At 43.8% G+C, this 16,659-nt stretch overlaps 1 protein-coding gene across 2 annotated transcripts in view; it reads left to right on the forward strand.

The window, feature by feature from the left end:
* Nucleotides 1-16,659, forward strand: part of NCOA6 (nuclear receptor coactivator 6) — a 66,166-nt gene that overhangs the window by 37,041 nt on the left and 12,466 nt on the right. The window contains exons 10-14 of one of the 2 annotated variants that reach the window (XM_077459140.1): nucleotides 2,844-2,953; nucleotides 4,186-6,912; nucleotides 14,202-14,270; nucleotides 14,378-14,405; nucleotides 16,245-16,381. In XM_077459140.1, the coding sequence (XP_077315266.1) occupies nucleotides 2,844-2,953; nucleotides 4,186-6,912; nucleotides 14,202-14,270; nucleotides 14,378-14,405; nucleotides 16,245-16,381 (3,071 nt within the window). The remainder of the gene's footprint in view (nucleotides 1-2,843; nucleotides 2,954-4,185; nucleotides 6,913-14,201; nucleotides 14,271-14,377; nucleotides 14,406-16,244; nucleotides 16,382-16,659) is intronic. The other variant, XM_077459141.1, reaches the window with a different exon arrangement.

Here is a 16,659-nt window from a genome sequence, read left to right on the forward strand (position 1 = left end):
AGCGGAAGGGATTCCCCCATCAGCATAGTCAGTCAGAGAATAAAGCGATTTTCTTTCTTGCAACCCATAGCTATGACCGGCCTAAGAGTGGTGTGTATTGCTCCATAGCAGCCTATCAGACATACAATTATGACCTGGAACAAATATGAAAATTGGGAAAGTCAAAATTTCTAATTTTGCATACTTGCTCCAGGTTCAGTACTAATTCATTGGATCATCGGGACAGCCAGGGAAGTAGTTTTCTAAAGAAGAAGCTATAAGTTATAGCCTCCCATGCCTCATTAGTACAGGATTCTTTTATGTGAAACTGTCAGCTGCTTTTACCTTGTGCAATGGCTCCAAGTCTATAGACTCTGTTGGCCTTTAAAAGTCATTGTGAACGCTTGTTTTTTTTTTTTTTTAAATAACAAACATGTCATACTTACCTCCACTGTGTAGCTCGTTTTGGCCCCCGATCCTCGACCTCTATGGTCCCCCGGTGGCTCTCGTTCCTCACTTCAGATAACCCCCTTGTGGGCACGCTCCTGAGTCCAGCATTTGCGCCCATGGACACGAAAGCTGGTCTCACCCCCGGGGCCTGCGTCATTGGGTTTGATTGACAGCAGCCAATGGCTGCGCTGCTATCAATCTATCCAGTCAGGACACGAGACAACAGCTACAGATGGTGTGCTCATTCCCGGACAGAGGGTGACTGCATCCAGGCAAGTAAAACGGGGGCTCAGTATACTCAGTATAAATGACCAACAAATATTAATTCATGTAGAACTGACTGGTGTTGAAGCTTAACCACTTGCTGACCAGCTCACGTACATTTATTGTGGCAGACTGGCAACACTGCGCGAATTGACATACCTGTACGCTGCTCGCGCCCCCGAAATGCCTATGACGATCGGATTCGTTACAGAACTGATCAGTCTACAGGTCCAGGCCAATGATTTTTGGCCTGGACCTGCTGATCGGTTCTAGCAAATTAAATGCCTCCTCTCTCTGTGAAGTGTTAACACAGGCAGAGGAATTGATGTTACCTCCCCTCATGGAGCCCTTTTTGGTTCCAGAGCGAGAGGAGAGGACATCTACAGGGAGTACAACAACAATACACTAACAGGACACATAGGCACACTTTTCACACCGATTGCCCCTCCCCTTTAACCCTTTCACTGCCTGTCACTATGTGACCAAGTACAGTTTTCAGATTTTTCACTGATCACTGTACTGATGTCACTTGTGACACTAATCAGAATTAGGGAAGTTAGTAGTAGGTTTAGGGTAACCCCTATTAACCCCCTAATAAAGGTTTAACCCCTTGATCACCCCCACAGTTAACCATTTCAGCCCCTGTCACCAGTATAGTGTACAGATCTATTTTCTGATCGCTGTTTTAGTGTCATGGGTGAAGCTAGTTAGCTGGTTAATTTCACTGTCAGTCTTTTATAGCATCAGGGTTCCCCCATATATTACCTAATAAAGGTTTTAACCCCCTGATAGTAAACACCTTCACCCCCTGTCACCAGTGATCACCGTATTAATGTCACAGGAGATTACTTTTATCTGTGGCAGAGGAGGGCCCCCTCCCGCCACGCTCCGGGTACTCTCCGCCACTTACTGGAGCTGTCGGCGGAGGCGATCGGATTTTCCTCCTTCCTTGGCATGGAGATGAGAGAGGGGAAGATGGCCCCCACCCGTCTCCATGACATTGTAGGGCGAAAGCAATGTCATGTTCGCCCATAGCTCTTAAATGGCCTTTTTTTAAATGACAGTTTTTGTTTTGTTATTTTTATTGCCTTTTAGTGTAAATGTGAGATCTGAGGTCTTTTTGACCACAGATCTCATATTTAAGAGTTCCTGTCATTCTTTTTTTCTATTACAAGGGATGTTTCCATTCCTTGTAATAGAAATAAATGTGACACCATTTTTTTTTTTTTAAACAGTGTAAAAATAAAAGGTAAAATAAATAAAAAATATAGATATATTTTTAAACACGCCCCACCCCGCCAAGCTCGCGTGCAGAAGCGAATGCATACGTTAGTAACGCCCACATCTGAAAATGGTGTTCAAACCACACATGTGAAGTATCATCGCGATCGGTAGAGCGAGAGCAATAATTCTAGCCCTAGAGCTCCTCTGTAACTCAAAACATGCAACCTGTAGAATTTTTTTAAATGTTGTCTATGGAGATTTTTAAGGATAAATAATTGTTGCCATTTCACGAGCGGGCGCAATTTTGAAGAGTGACAAGTTGAGTATCAATTTCAATATCTTTGACAATATTAAAAAAATTGGGCTAACTTTACTGTTGTCTTATTTTTTAATTCAAAAACATGTATTTTTTCCAAAAAAAGTGCGCTTGTAAGACCGCTGCGCAAATACGGTGTGACAGAAAGTATTACAACGACCGCCATTTTATTCTCTAGGGTGTTAGAAAAAAATGCTTAATGTTTGGGGGTTCTAAGTAATTTTCTAGCAACAAAAAAAATGTTTTTTAACTTGTAAACAACAAATCTAAAAAAGAGGCTCGGTCCTTAATTGGTTAAGGGGGCAAATCCTTCCGGGGCTGAAGCAGTTAATGTCAACAAAACATCTGCACCAAAAACAACTGCAGCAATTTACAAAAGCCATAAATACCAAAAAGTTTTGGAACCATTATTGTGTAAACGTATTTAAAGATAACAATTTCAAAGCACACTGCTTAGCACAATTAAAGCAAAAATGAAAACCCCAAAAAAATAAAAAATAATACCCATAAAAATGGTATACATTCTCATTAACAAATCTTAAAGGGTACTACGGTGTGTTTGTTCAGGTAATATGCATAAATCTGTAACCAATTTGTTATTTCTTTTTAGTGCTGCTGAACCTCGCATGGAAGACTCTGATCAATCTGGAATAGTTGGAGATCAATTAGGAGCCTTAGATGCTGGTCAGAAACTCTCAGAATTCCAAAACCGGCCACCAGGTGAGAACCAACAAACCTGTAATTGTGTGCTTTTTTATTTTTATTTTTTTAAAATATCAGGTAATACTAAATGTAACTGGAATAATATAGTTTAGGAGAAGAGCTGCTGTAGACATGCACAAGGCTGGATCGAGATCAGGCTCAGGTGAGTATGGGGAGATTGCATTAAAATAAACAACCTTTTGCCAACCATTTTTAGTGGACCCTGTTAAAGTGGCAGTAAAATCATTTTTTAAAAACTCGCTAACAGGCAGGGTTCCTATAACAGAAGAGACCCTAAAGGTCTCTTCTGTCATAACCCCCCACCTGTCAGCAAGTAATGTGATGTGAGCCGCACATGCGCAGCTTAGACCACATTTATGGCCCGCTCTGTGTGCTGCTGAGGTGTGACTCCCGTGCGCATGCATGGGAGTGTCTTCGCCCTGGCACAGCCAATCGAGCAGCCAAAGATCGCAAACCCCGAAGAAAGACCAGGCGAAGATGGGAGCGCAGCTCTGGAGGGCTGCGTTTGTAGGTAAGTCTGTCATAATGTACTAGTGTGCAGTGCATACTAGTACATTATGACTTGAAGCTGCCGCGGGAACCATTTGTTAAAAAGAGTCATAGACTTTACTGCCACTTTAATGAGCTCTTCAGAAATGCTTGTTATTAAGAGATTGACATATAGTATTTAAAAATATCCTTCCAGTTTTTTTTTTCTGTCCAAAAATGGTCTTAACCTGCCTATGGCTGCCATTCTGTTTGGCTGCCTAGAATAAAGAAAATGCTCAGTATTTAGGGTATGGAGACCTGCTCTATGTGATAGCACAGGGTCAATATCCAATATAATAGTCCTGCTCCCAGAAGCTGAATAAAACTGTGGGAAATTAAGGTGAATGTTCTGGTTGGGGGTTAAATTGAACCAGTTGCGCATTTTGGTGAGCAAAATGTGTTTACAGTCTGTGGGTGTCCAGATTAATGTTACACTGTAATATTAAATTCAAATTCACTGTTGGCGTGTTTTTTTTGTTTTTTAAAGGGGACCTGTTAGGAAAGAAATTTGGGAGTTGCCATTGCTGACCTATTTTGAAGGTGCATTCTCCAGGGCAGTTGTGTTTATTTTTGCTTCACTGATACATAATAACCTGTGTTCCTAGGTTTCATGCATTTGCTTGTTCTAGAAATACATGAATGCCGTAGCACTGGATCCTGTATGGAATTGTAGAAAGATTATGTTTAAAATCTAATTTCAGGCTACCCAACACAAGGACTTGAGCAGAGACAGCTTCAGCAGATTCCTCCACAGTTATTGCAGCTTGGACAGCAACAGGGTCAAAGTGGGCAGAATCAGCAGCCCACTCCTTCTCAGCAGATGATGATGATGCTGATGATGCAACAGCAGCAGCAGCAACAACAACAGCAACAGCAGCAGGAACAGAAAACAGTGCGGCTTCCTTTGCAACAGAACATCTTTAACCCCCGGGCTGCTATGAACACAGATCCTCAGAGGATGCCCATGCAGCAAGGAGGCAACATGCAAGCTATGGTGAATTTGCAAAGTACTGGTTCCATACCACCTTCACCTGACAAGCAGAGAATGGCAATGATATCCAGTGCATCATTAGGAGGCAGTGGTAGAAAAATGGGCTTTCCAGAGAGTGGGCAAAATCTAACCGGGTCACCTCTGGGAGATGGATCCTCAGCTGCTCCACTTGGTGACATTCCTGAGCTTCCGCCAGCTCCTGGATCTCAAAACAATATGCCCCCACATATGCTTATGCCTCAAAATCCAATGATGATGGCTGGATCTAAACCAGGGACTGCCTCGTCTCTTTCGCTTACACAAGGCACAAGCCCTCAACAGCAGCACTCCAATACTATGGGTGGATCCCATGGGCACCATTACCAAAATGTTCAGACTCCATCTCAATCTTCAAGGCCGAAGACGCCCAACAGAGCAAGTCCGAGACCTTACTACCCTCAGACACCCAATAATCGCCCTCCTAGTACTGAGCCTTCAGAAATTAGCCTTTCTCCAGAAAGACTCAATGCCTCCATTGCTGGTCTTTTTCCTCCTCAGATCAATATTCCACTGCCTCCTCGGCCCACCCTCAATCGAGGTTTTGATCAGCAAGGGCTGAATCCAACTACTCTAAAAGCAATTGGACAAGCTCCTCCAGGGTTGACTGTGAACAACCAGTCTAATTTTGCTTCACACATGAATAAGATGGATAATGGAGCAGGAAAGCCGCCAACTGGTGGTGCTAGCAAACGAGCAAGTCCAAGCAATAGTAGGCGCTCAAGTCCCGCATCAAGTCGCAAAACAACACCAAGTCCTGGTAGGCAGAACTCTAAGACTCCTAAGATGGTACTTGGAGGACAGACCCCTGGAATATTACATAATATGGAGATGCAGAGAAACATGTTGGCAGGCCAACCATCTGTACCACCACCTCAAACAGCACCCTTAATAGGGCAATACTCAACACAATCTATACCAAGTGCAGCTATTACCACTGAGGAGATCAAAGAAAGTTCAAGCTTAAGTCAAGAAAATGAGAACCAATCTATGCAGATGATCCCCAGGGAGCACTCAGTAGCAGAACATAAAACAGATGTTCACCAAGAAATGAAAATGGTGTCCTCAGAAGAGCTAGCTAAGAAGGAAGCGCTGTTTCTAGAAGCATCAAAACTCCCACGTCCCGAAGATCTGTCTGCCATTTCACCAGCCATGAGAGATGCCCCAACATCCCTGAGTCAACTACTGGACCACTCTGGTGCTCCCAATTTTAATATCAAGCCACCGGGTCCACTTCCTGAAACATCTATTATGTTGCCACCAACAGAAGATTCAAAAACAATGGATGTTACTTCTTTGCCAGGGGACACTCTAAAAGATACAGCTTGTGTGCCTAATACTCATCCTTATGCAGAGGCATCCAATGTCCAGTCAAGGACTGATACCGTGGACAATAACACTAATGTACCTTTGAACCTACCAGGTAACAGTTTGAAGAGGCCTGGTGGTCCCCCTGCTGCTTCCAGTTCAATGACACCAAATCAAATAACAGTTTTTGTAACATCAAATCCTATAACCCCTTCATCCAGCGTGTCAGCCTCAGTGGCTTCTCAGTTGCAGTCCACTTTGGTACCAACTGTAGTCACTATGGCCAATGTTGGAAACAAAGTGATAGTTTCTGAAGGACAGCCTCCTGTACAGTCTAGTACACGCCCACAATTTATCACTCCAGTCTTTTTCAATTCCTCTTCTATTATCCAAGTAATGAAAGGATCACAGCAAAATAGCATGCCATCTCCCAACACTAACTTAATGCCTCAGTCTGTTGCAGTTGTTGGACCTTTGCATATCCCCCAAAATATTCAGTTCCCTGGACCCTCAACATCTACTGTCCCTTCCAGTAGCACCAACAGTTTACCTACAACCCGACCAGCCCTCACAAGCCCGGTACAAATGACTGCCCAACGTGCACCATCTCAGTCTCCTTCCCCACTCCCACAACCATCAGCCAAAATGCAGTACGGTTCAGATGACTTAAGCATTCAACTTGGCTCTACTTCTGACTTATCTTCACCTGTTAATATGAAGCCCACTTTGTCACCAACAGTTGGCAGCAATATGGACCCGTCTGGCAGCAAGTTACTAACCACGCCTTCCATGGGTCAAGGCAAAGTTGGCAATCAAGACCATATGGAAAGCTCTGAAGCCAGCTGCTCTGGTGTGGGTGGACCAGGAAGGTCACCATCCCTAACCAGTCAGACCAGTACAGAGAGTAACAGCACTTCTACACTGTCCTTGGAACCAATTGTCCATGCATCCAGCAATCCCGTTGACCTTCTGCCGTTTCCGTCTCCAAATCCACCAATGATGCTATTGGCTGAAAAAAGTAGCACAGGCACATTAGCTGAGCAAATTAGCACCACCTTCGATGACACTGTTCCAGAACAAATTTTAGAAACAGGTATGCTATCTATTTTATAAATTAAAGTAACAAAATGCATTCACATTTTGGTATACTCTGTAAAGTTTAAAGAATATTTAAACCCCAAAACAAAAAATGTATCTTATTGCAGATTATTGGTCAGGTGTGCTGGCTACATTGGTCTTCTTTAGATTACATTTTTTTTTTCTTTTATTTATGGTGATCTGTCAATAACTTCCTGTTTTAGGGTGGCAATGCTAACTAAACATACTGTATCTATGGAGAAGCAGCATTGCCACCCTGGCAAAGGGCTGCAGAACCACTCCACCCCCCCTGTAAAGCAGCCTGTAAAGCATTGCACCATCGATCAGCGAATCCCCGGAGCTATGCAGGTCACCTGTAGAATGTCAGTATGATCTGGCTGTCCGTACATTGTACGACCAGGCAGTTTTACACTGCCAGGAAGACTCAATGAACTACCACAGCCCTCAATAGCGCTGTGGTAGTTCATTCAGAACTACAAGCCGACAGCCGAATTGGATGTTGGGACTTGTAGTTCATCCATTCACAAACTCTGTGAATGAATGATGTGACTGCGTGGGCAGAGCCCAGAACGGCCGTTCTCATTTCAAAAAGTGACAGCTAGTACTGGGAACTTCTCACTGTACTGCTGTCACTGAGAGCAGCTGCAGGATCGGGAACATGTTAAATTTTCCTCCTTAAAAACTGGGGTGGAACATGTAACATGTTCCCGAAGGTGAACTTATCCCTTAACAAACTAAAAGGCACCAAATAAGAGAAATTCATTGTGAGGATTTATATACCCTTTAAAGTGAAATCACTTTTGTTTGAAAAAAATAAATCTGCTCAGTTACTTACATTGTAAGGAATTAAAGTATATTTCCACTTTTGCAGTCAAATTTGAGAAGTTGACACTATGGGGAGATTTACTAAAACTGGAGCAATCTGGGGCATCTGTGCATGGTAGCCAATCAGCTTATAACTTCAGCTTGTTCAATTAAGCTTTGACAATAAAACCTAGTAGCTGATTGGTTTGCATGCAGAGATGCAGCAGATTTTTCACTCTCCAGTTTTAGAAATCAACCCCTAAATGTTTTTTTATGTGTTCACAAAACATACCTAAAATAATTATACATAGGATTCTATAGGCAGCTTCTATTGTGCTTTAAAAAACTAAATGTGCACTTATGGGACAGATTAAGCCTTGGTTTACATTGGAGCGATTTGGCATGCAATTCTACATGTCAAATTGCATGCCAAACCGGCTGCAGTTGCCGGCAATGGCACCGTCTGAATCGGCACAACGCCGCACCGATTCCCAGAAGTACTACTTTTGGCAACTTCATGGTGCAATTTCCATTGACATTTGAGCAGCAGCGAGCACAGATGTCTCTAAAATCGCACCTGAAGTCGGGATTGACATGCGGGAATGAAATCGTGCAAGTTCAGCTGACAGTGTGAACCTGGGCTCAAGCTTCGGCCTGTTTGTACAGCTCCTCGCCTGGCAGAACGAGCTAGCTGGAAAACCAGCATCCACTCAGCGCTCACAGCCAATTGCTGCAAGTGCTGATCAGTGTGTTCTGGCAGGGCGAAGTCCCCATGTCAGAACGCAAAAGCTCAGCGAGGAGATCGCCTCACTAACATTGGATGTGTTAGTACAGCGACCTGTATGTTTTTTTTGTTTTGTTTTTTGTTCAGCCCACTAGATCGAACATAAAAAACTAATTGTGTACCCAGCATAAGGGAAAGTTGGTTTTTACTGCATTAACATAAAATTGAGATCTTTTAACCCTTTGTCAGAACCGTGTGCACAATTAGTTTACAAATGATGATGAGATCTGCCAGCACAGTACAAAAGGGTTAATTATGGTAAAGATAACTCCTCAGCTTGAAGGGGAAAACCAGACAGGGTTTATAAACAAATAGAAAAGGTAAGCAGCGATTTTAAAGAGATTTTTAGATGTTGTTATATTTAAATGGAACATGTAATAAATATAAAGTGGGTATTACCCAAATTTGGCTGCAAACGTTTAAAAACCCTTTAAATACATATTTTATTAGCTAATGTAGCATGGTCCTATATGATGAAGTTCGGGTTAAAGTAAACTTACAAGCCTGAGCAATTCAAACTGAACATAAAAATACCCAGACAGATGGTACCCTTCCTGAAAGCTGCACATCAAAAAAAAAAAAAAAAGTTGTGATATAGGCAGCTGGAATTAATATCTAACTTTTCCTTACAAAAGTCATTTTTGAAAATGTTATGCCTTATATTTTTCTCTGTTGGTCAGTAATCTCCCATCATGTAAAGGGCCCATAGAAAAGATTAGGAGGCAGGTCCAAGCTTGATTTTTTAATATTCTAATATGTTATCTGTTTACTTTTCAATATCTAAAGGTCATTGCCAATTAGTTTATGTAAAGTAAAGCGGTAGCAAACTTCGCTAACAAAATTTGATGAGATGGTCCCCCTGCAGTGCTGTGCCATGCTGCACTAGTATGCAGTGTCCAGAGGCGCACTGTCTCCGCACCAGGCGCTTTTATTTTCACCCGGTCTTTCTTTCGTTGTTCTCACTGTCCAGACGTTTGAATGGCCAGGCCACAATTATGTCACTCCTACGCATGCACGTGGAAATCAGTCGAGGCACAGCACTTTGCATTGACGGCACACTCAGGGTGCCCTGAATGGCAGAGTGCACTGCGCTTGCACAGCAATGTGCAAAATGTGTAGTTCTCCATTGTCCATTGAATACAGTTAGATAATGCTGCATTCTTCAGGATAGTTGGACACTGGCAAACAAGTTTGTAAGCCAGCCCCAATATAACCCTTTCTCTACCCAGCATGTTTTTCTGTTAGTTTCCAGAAGGACAAATGTTATTTCTCTGCAGAGAAAAGTATAACCTCTTTGCTTGTCATTTTGCTCTTGCAACCAAGATGACATCTTGATTTGAACGGATTTAGCTGGTCTCTATATGCAAATATTCAGGTCTGTGTTTCCTCAGCAATAGCTTTGGAGGCAATACCCACACCTTGTTGGGCTGGATGATTGCACGGCGAACCTGGAATGCAACCTTCAGGCACTTGGTTCTGCATTGTGACACTTTTCAGACCTGACTGTAATGGTGAAGTTAGCCGCTTTCTGGATCCAGAGCCATGGCACAGACTCAGGTATGACCCTTTCTCCAAAGATTTGCTCCGTGAGTAGGCCTCTGGACACTGCAAGCCTTCTCTGTCTTGTGGCCTTCAGACTGTGGGCTCTGCATTGTGGCACTTTCCAAACCTTTGTGATTTGTGGTAGCAGCGGAGTGCCTTATGGATCCAGAGCCATGGCACAGCCTCTGGTGTGACGTGTCTCTAAGGACTCACTCGACGAGTAAGGCTGGTTGGGCTGAATCGCCAGGAGCTACCTCACTGTTTGTGCTACTAGGTACATTTTTAAATTCCCCTCACTGCTGGTTTTACCATGGTAAGGGATAAGGCTAAGGGATCAAGTGCTGACATTACTTGGTAAAGTACTTGCCATTCAGCTCTTCAGCCTGGGGGAGGCACTATGCTGCTACTGTTCCTGCTCCAGAAACACCACTTGGATCTCCAGTCTCTGGAATCCACTGCCACCTACACTGAGTTGGTCATCTCAGGCCACATGAAGCCCTCATCAGCACCGGGGCTTTGTCTAACATTGGGCCTGGTTACTTATCAGGTGGCACAAACCTATCTTCCTGAAGACAGAGGACAGTCATGCTGTCATGGGTGACCTTAGCCCACACTTCCCTAGTGGTTCTGAGTGGCATTTTCCCATTATCTCCAAATTTAACGACACAAGTAATCTGAAACCCCTATTATTATAGTGTTGCTATGTGCCAGAAAGGGGCCCTGACCCTTCCCCATGTCCACTGGTATTTCTTAACCGTTTGTACATGGTTACTGGAATATTCTGCTGACACACATCTAAGTGTGCTCCACCATTCCCTGCAGAGCCTATCCCTGACCCTCTTGAGCTCATAAATAATTCTGGGCCTGCAGTTCCTGTTATTGTCTCAGATGCAGAGTCCCAACAGTCTATATTGCGAGAGACTGTTTTTAGGTTACCGTAGTCCCTTGATGTACAGTGGGATGTTTCAAAGCTTAGTGAAGCAGTGCATATCCCTTTGCATTTGGATGATCAGCCTGCTGTTTCAGGCCTTTGTTACATCAAAGTAAGTGTGTGCTTCAAATTGCCTCCAGCATTGCTCCTGCTTCTTCTTGCTGGAGGCTGACATTTCGCAGAAGCCCAGAGCCCCTGAACAGTAGTAAATCATAAACTGAAACTAAATGCTTTGTTTTAAAATGGTAGTAAACCACACTTTTTTTTTAAACTCTGCAAGACAATTGCATAATGTGCTGGTATGCATCGCGTGTGGGAGTCACGGATCGCGGCACAGAGTTTTGAAGAGATGGCACCGATATGCCATCCTTTCAGACCGCATGCGCCGGTGACATCACCGGCTTCATGCAGTGTGAATATTTCCGTAACCGTGTAGGTTTAGGAGATATTCACTGTACCTACAGGCAAGCCTTATTATACAGGATTTATATAGCGCCAACACTTTGCGCAGCACTTTAAAACATGAGGGCAGACAGTACAGTTACATTACAATTCGATACAGGAGGAATTAGGCTTACCTGTAGGTACAAGTGCCAAAAAAGACTTTACTACCACTTTAAAGTGGAGCTCCACCCAAAAGGCACTCTCCTCCCCTCCACTGACACATTTGGCACTTTTTGGGGGGCCGATACCTGTCAAAACCAGGTACCTGCTCCCACTTTCAGGTAGAATCACCGCACAATGATCACGGCGTTCTTTGAAATTTCCGGCAACCCTCCCCCTGCACTGCCCGCTGCCTTCTGGGACACACAGGTCCCAGAAGACAGCAAGACCATTCAAAAAGCACAGTGCAACTCCTCGCACATTTGCAGTAGGAAACAGGCTTTGAAGCAGCAAGGCTTCACTTGACTTAGTGAAGATGCCGGTGCCTGCACCCAAAGCTGCTTGGTGAATCAGCTAGGTGTGCTGACATCACTGGACAGGTAAATGTCCTTATATTAAATGTCAGCAGTTACAGTATTTTATTTTTACAGGCTGGAACTCCACTTTAACAGTTTCAAAAAAGTTGCATGTCGGGGATGCTGTCACATTTGCTTGTGTCCTTAGCCAAACTGTCAAGCCATCAAATGTCTGGTGTCATAACCGATCACATGTGTAGCACCATGGCAGTTGCAGATCAAACGGAATCAGTTTCCGTGGCTGTAAATAATAGGAGGGTTTAATTTTCTTTTTGTGTCAGCAAATCTGCCTCTACAAATTTGGCACTTCCTAAAAATGGGGAACAACTGAGTATGTGCAGAGCAGGGTAAGGCTGGATTTTAAACAGTATGGGCACTTATTTTTTATGTTTTACATAGCTATACCTGAAAAAGGGTTCAGCATGAAGTGATATAGCAGAACTTAATTTTCTGACTAAAGTTCTACTTTAAAAAGTCACAGCTACATGTGCTATTGGTATCTATGAGCCTGATCTTGAGATGAGACATTCAGGTGTCCCTATGAACTAACATGTTCCTGTCATGAACCTTCAGTCGCTTATATATAATGGAGTGCCCCCCAACCCTGGGAGGATGATGCCTTTTGTAGGGTTGTCTTCATTCTGGGAATTGAGTTTGATTCCCCTGAGCAGTTGGCCCCAGTTTCTTCAAGGGATCCCATTGTGAGTAGGTCCCTTGACTTGGACTCTGTTGGATATCCCTTTAATGCTGTAAGACCTGGCTCTATGCTGGATGATATTGGGGGGTGCTTTTCTCAACCGCACAGTCTCCCAAAAGACACTGCATTGCTTTTTACTTCTCTTTAACCTATAGTCCCCATTCCGAAGAATCAATTCCTGCATGGCAGGAAGAAACCGGCATTGGAAGAACCTGTGTTCCCATAGATTATCAACAGAAAGCCATTGTTGGAATCCTGCTGCATGTACTCCCTGTTGGGAAGGCTTCTCTTATTCAGTCTAACTGACCCCAGGGTTACATATAGTTGCATAGTAGGTGAGGTTGAGAAAAAGCAAGTCCAACCTATGTTGGTACCCTTGGGGATAGTTCATGTTTGGTTATCCCTTTGGGATATGTTCCTGAAAGTTCTTTCCATCTTAAATATTTCCTAGCAGGATTGGGTGTCTTGTCAGGCAGCCTTAGTCTTTCTGGGATCCTTCCTTCCCTGGTTACAGGGGCCAAAGGTATAAAGCCTTCTTTCACCTGTTTGTCCAATGTTCCCTCTAAGGATCTGTTTTTTTTATCTTGGGAAAAATCTCGGTGTTCTTATTGAGACCCTATCTTGTTTCTCTCCTGTTGGATAATTTTGTTGCTCCACCTACTGGTTGTTTTGGCTCACAGCTGTTCCTAGGGTAGGTTTAGTCTCCCGTCTAGTGTAGGCATTGCCCTTGGCAGTGGTTCATCTGTCCTGGTTTGAGTATCGAGTTGATCCTCTGGGGGGGAGGGGCTTTAGGTGTGCAGCCTGTCACCTCCCTTGTGTAAGCAACACCTGTCGCCTTCATGGTGAGGTGTGTGTGCTGTCTGTCACTGGGAGGGAGGGCGTTTGTTGGCGCAAACTGTCACCTCCGGAGGGTTTGGGCGTGTGCAGCCTGTCACCTCTATGCCCACTTTGCTCTCCTCCCTTCTCTTCTTCTCACCCTTCCTCTCCATAGGAAAGGTCACCACAGAGAGGGAAGGTAGTAGTGGTGCCATGAGAAGGGGAGCAGGGATCCTCTGGTGGTGGGAGGGTGGCAGTGCAGGTTGTGCTGCCTGGCCTCCAACAGGCCACGGCCTGGCATTGGTCTACAGCCTTGGGGTTGAGGACCTCTGCTGTAGGGGGCTTCACCACTTCTGATTTAGATTTGGATGGTGGTCCTTCTGTTTGTCCTCTGTAGCAGATGGTTCCCTAATCTGTCATAGTTCTGGCAATGGCTGTTGCTCTGCTCTCATTTGGACTTCTTTTCAACATCCTGACTGTTTCTAAATTCCTGAGTCCCTTAATGTACTATGGAGAAAATAAGATTTTTGTAGTTACAGTGAAATCTTTTTCTTTGAGTCTATTAAGGGACACAGCTCCCACCCCTCTGTTTTATGCTCGGGGTTATACTCCGGCTGGCTTACAACTTTTCTGATTGCCAGTGTCCATTTCTCCTTAAGGTGAAGCATAACCCAAGTACAAAAATTTCATCAGCGAATGTTCTACGAACAGTTGCCTTCCATGTTCCCCTTACCCGTCTTCTCTTGATTAGTTTTTCCTCAGAATCACAGGCCAGAGGAAGGGACCAGCAGTGACAATCAGAATGCGTCAGAGAAAAAAGGTAAAATGTTATGGCAATGGGTTTATTTCCTGAAGAAGAAATAAATATTGTCTTCCTGCAACATTGCCATGCATAATCTTATGAAAAAAATACTTTTTTCTTTTCAGATGCTGATATGCCAGAGAATATGGAGTGGTGAGTTTATGCTATTTTTGTGTGCTTTTGTGTCAAAAAAGAATCCTAGAACAATGCAATAGTAATATAGTAGGGTACTTCCCATCCCACAGGACCCTTAATAAGAAGTTGCATGAACACTGTCTAGGTATTTGTTAAACTGACCATACACTGATAGTTTTTTTTGCAGGCTGAATGAAAAAAAAAAAAAGTCTTACAGATTCCTCCATGCAGTGCCAGCTACTGCAGAATACCCGAACAACAGCTTCATCTTACTGGAAGCAGCTGCTGTTCGGCTGTCAGTTTTTTAATTGACAGCTTTTGTGAAAGAAGTCTGAAGGGAGGGTGCTGACAGGGCCACCCAGAAAGTAAATGTTGACACGGCAAGGCTACTGTGTCTTGTAGTGATACTGTGTCCACCAGAGGGGTATGTTTAAACAACCTTCTTGTACAGGGGACGGCTGGAGTTCTTCACCTGGAAACTGGGTCAATTTAAAATAGACCTGCAACCTCCCATGCAAAAGGTAGCTGCAGCACTCCGTTGTAAGTTTGTTTTATCTTTTGATCCCCTGCAGAGTTCCATAAATACATGTAGAACCTGCGGGGTGAAATCCGGCTAATGCGCATCCTATGATGGTCTGGCAACAATGCTGCACTGCTCCTGAATTCAGAGCAGAGTTGTCACTCTCATGTAGGGTGTGCCTGATTTCAATACAGTGGGATAAATGTAATCTCCATGATCACATTTGATTCACAAGCCTATAGCCACACCTAGCCCTGCCCGCTGCTTTCTGAAATGACAGCACTGCCTTTGTTGCTGTGATTTGCAGTGTCTGGGAGTAGAGTGTGTAAGACACACAGGGAGAATTTTATTCAGGAAAGGTAAAGAATGTTTTTGTTTATTGTATTACTTTGTGCATGATATAGTAACTGTACAGAACAAGTACAGGGAGCCTTTAGTGGTACTTTAAGCATTCTGTTTATTTAAACTCAACTTTGGAGAACAATTAAAGTGGTTGTAAAGCCTCAGGTATTAAGGCATTAAGGTGAAAAACCTTCTGTGAGGCAGCTCCCCCCCCCCCTTTTTTTCTTACCTGAGCCTGATTCGATGTGCACAAGCACACTGGCTCCAGCCCCTGTTTTTCTCCTCATTGGACAGATTGACAGTAGCGGTAGCCATTGCAGAAGGGTACAGTGCTGGATCGATACATGACTCAGGTAAGTGTTTGGGGGGGGGGGGGGGTATTGGAATTTTTATTTTTTACCTTAATGCATTTAGAACCACTTTAATCTTCACTCTAGCAGGCTTTCCTCCCTCTGTGCTATTTCTGTTTAGCATTCCAACAGGTGGTTGCACTCTGATGCCATCATGTACAATGCAAGATCAACAGTCCTGCATTTATAAGTGAGGATGTTGAGGGCCTGCCCACAACCCAGAGGGAGGAGATGAGCTCTGCCTGCCAGGGGAGCAAGGGATATGGTCAGTAAAAACTTCATTCAAAGCTACCCTAAGCAAAAACAAGCATTTAACATGAAGCGTTTCTTTAAAGCTGAACTATAGGGAAAAAAATTACCTACCTTTGACATGGGGCTCCCAGAGTTCAACTCTAAAGAAATGCTGCTTTGCAAGTGTAAACTGCCCTTGGATGTGGGTCGTCCTATGTGTGTAGATGCTTCTGCGATGTGTAAAAGTGTCGGTTCACTTTTTACATTTTTGAATGGGGTGCTTCAAGATTGTGCAGAGTTTTAAAAGGTGATTTTACTGAAAAAAGGTTGAGAATCGGTGATTAAGAACACAGTAAAACAGACATGTTGCAGAGCGGTATCCTTAGCTCAATGCTATTATCTCATTCCATTTAGTGAGCCAGAAGAAAGGTCCAGGCCCCCAAGTCGTAGAAATTCCAGAATGGAGGAATTTTCCATCCCACAAGACATCTTGGAGAGTGGACAGCGAAAACGTACGTCCCGTCCCAGCGCTACATCCATTTCCGCGAAAGGTGAAGGAAACCAGCCAACTGATATGCAGTAGATATACAAGATGTGTTTTAGCGGGTTGTTGCAAGGTCAACATGTTTAGGATGATGGATGGTTGTGGAGAAACTGCTGGAGATCTACCAGAGACTGTGAGAGAGGAGAACTTTAAAGTGGTCTCGTCACATTCTGTGGCTTACAAGCGACACGTTTTCACAAATATTAATTCAAAGGGCCTGTTTAAAGAGAATATTTGGGGCCAGTGTTAAGTTGCCACAGCTGGCTAATATGTGTCTCTGACAGG

This window comes from Lithobates pipiens, unplaced genomic scaffold (assembly GCF_037356315.1).
Source record: "Lithobates pipiens isolate NorthernLeopardFrog02 unplaced genomic scaffold, aLitPip1_a1.2 Scaffold_28, whole genome shotgun sequence".
Taxonomy (NCBI): domain Eukaryota; kingdom Metazoa; phylum Chordata; class Amphibia; order Anura; family Ranidae; genus Lithobates; species Lithobates pipiens.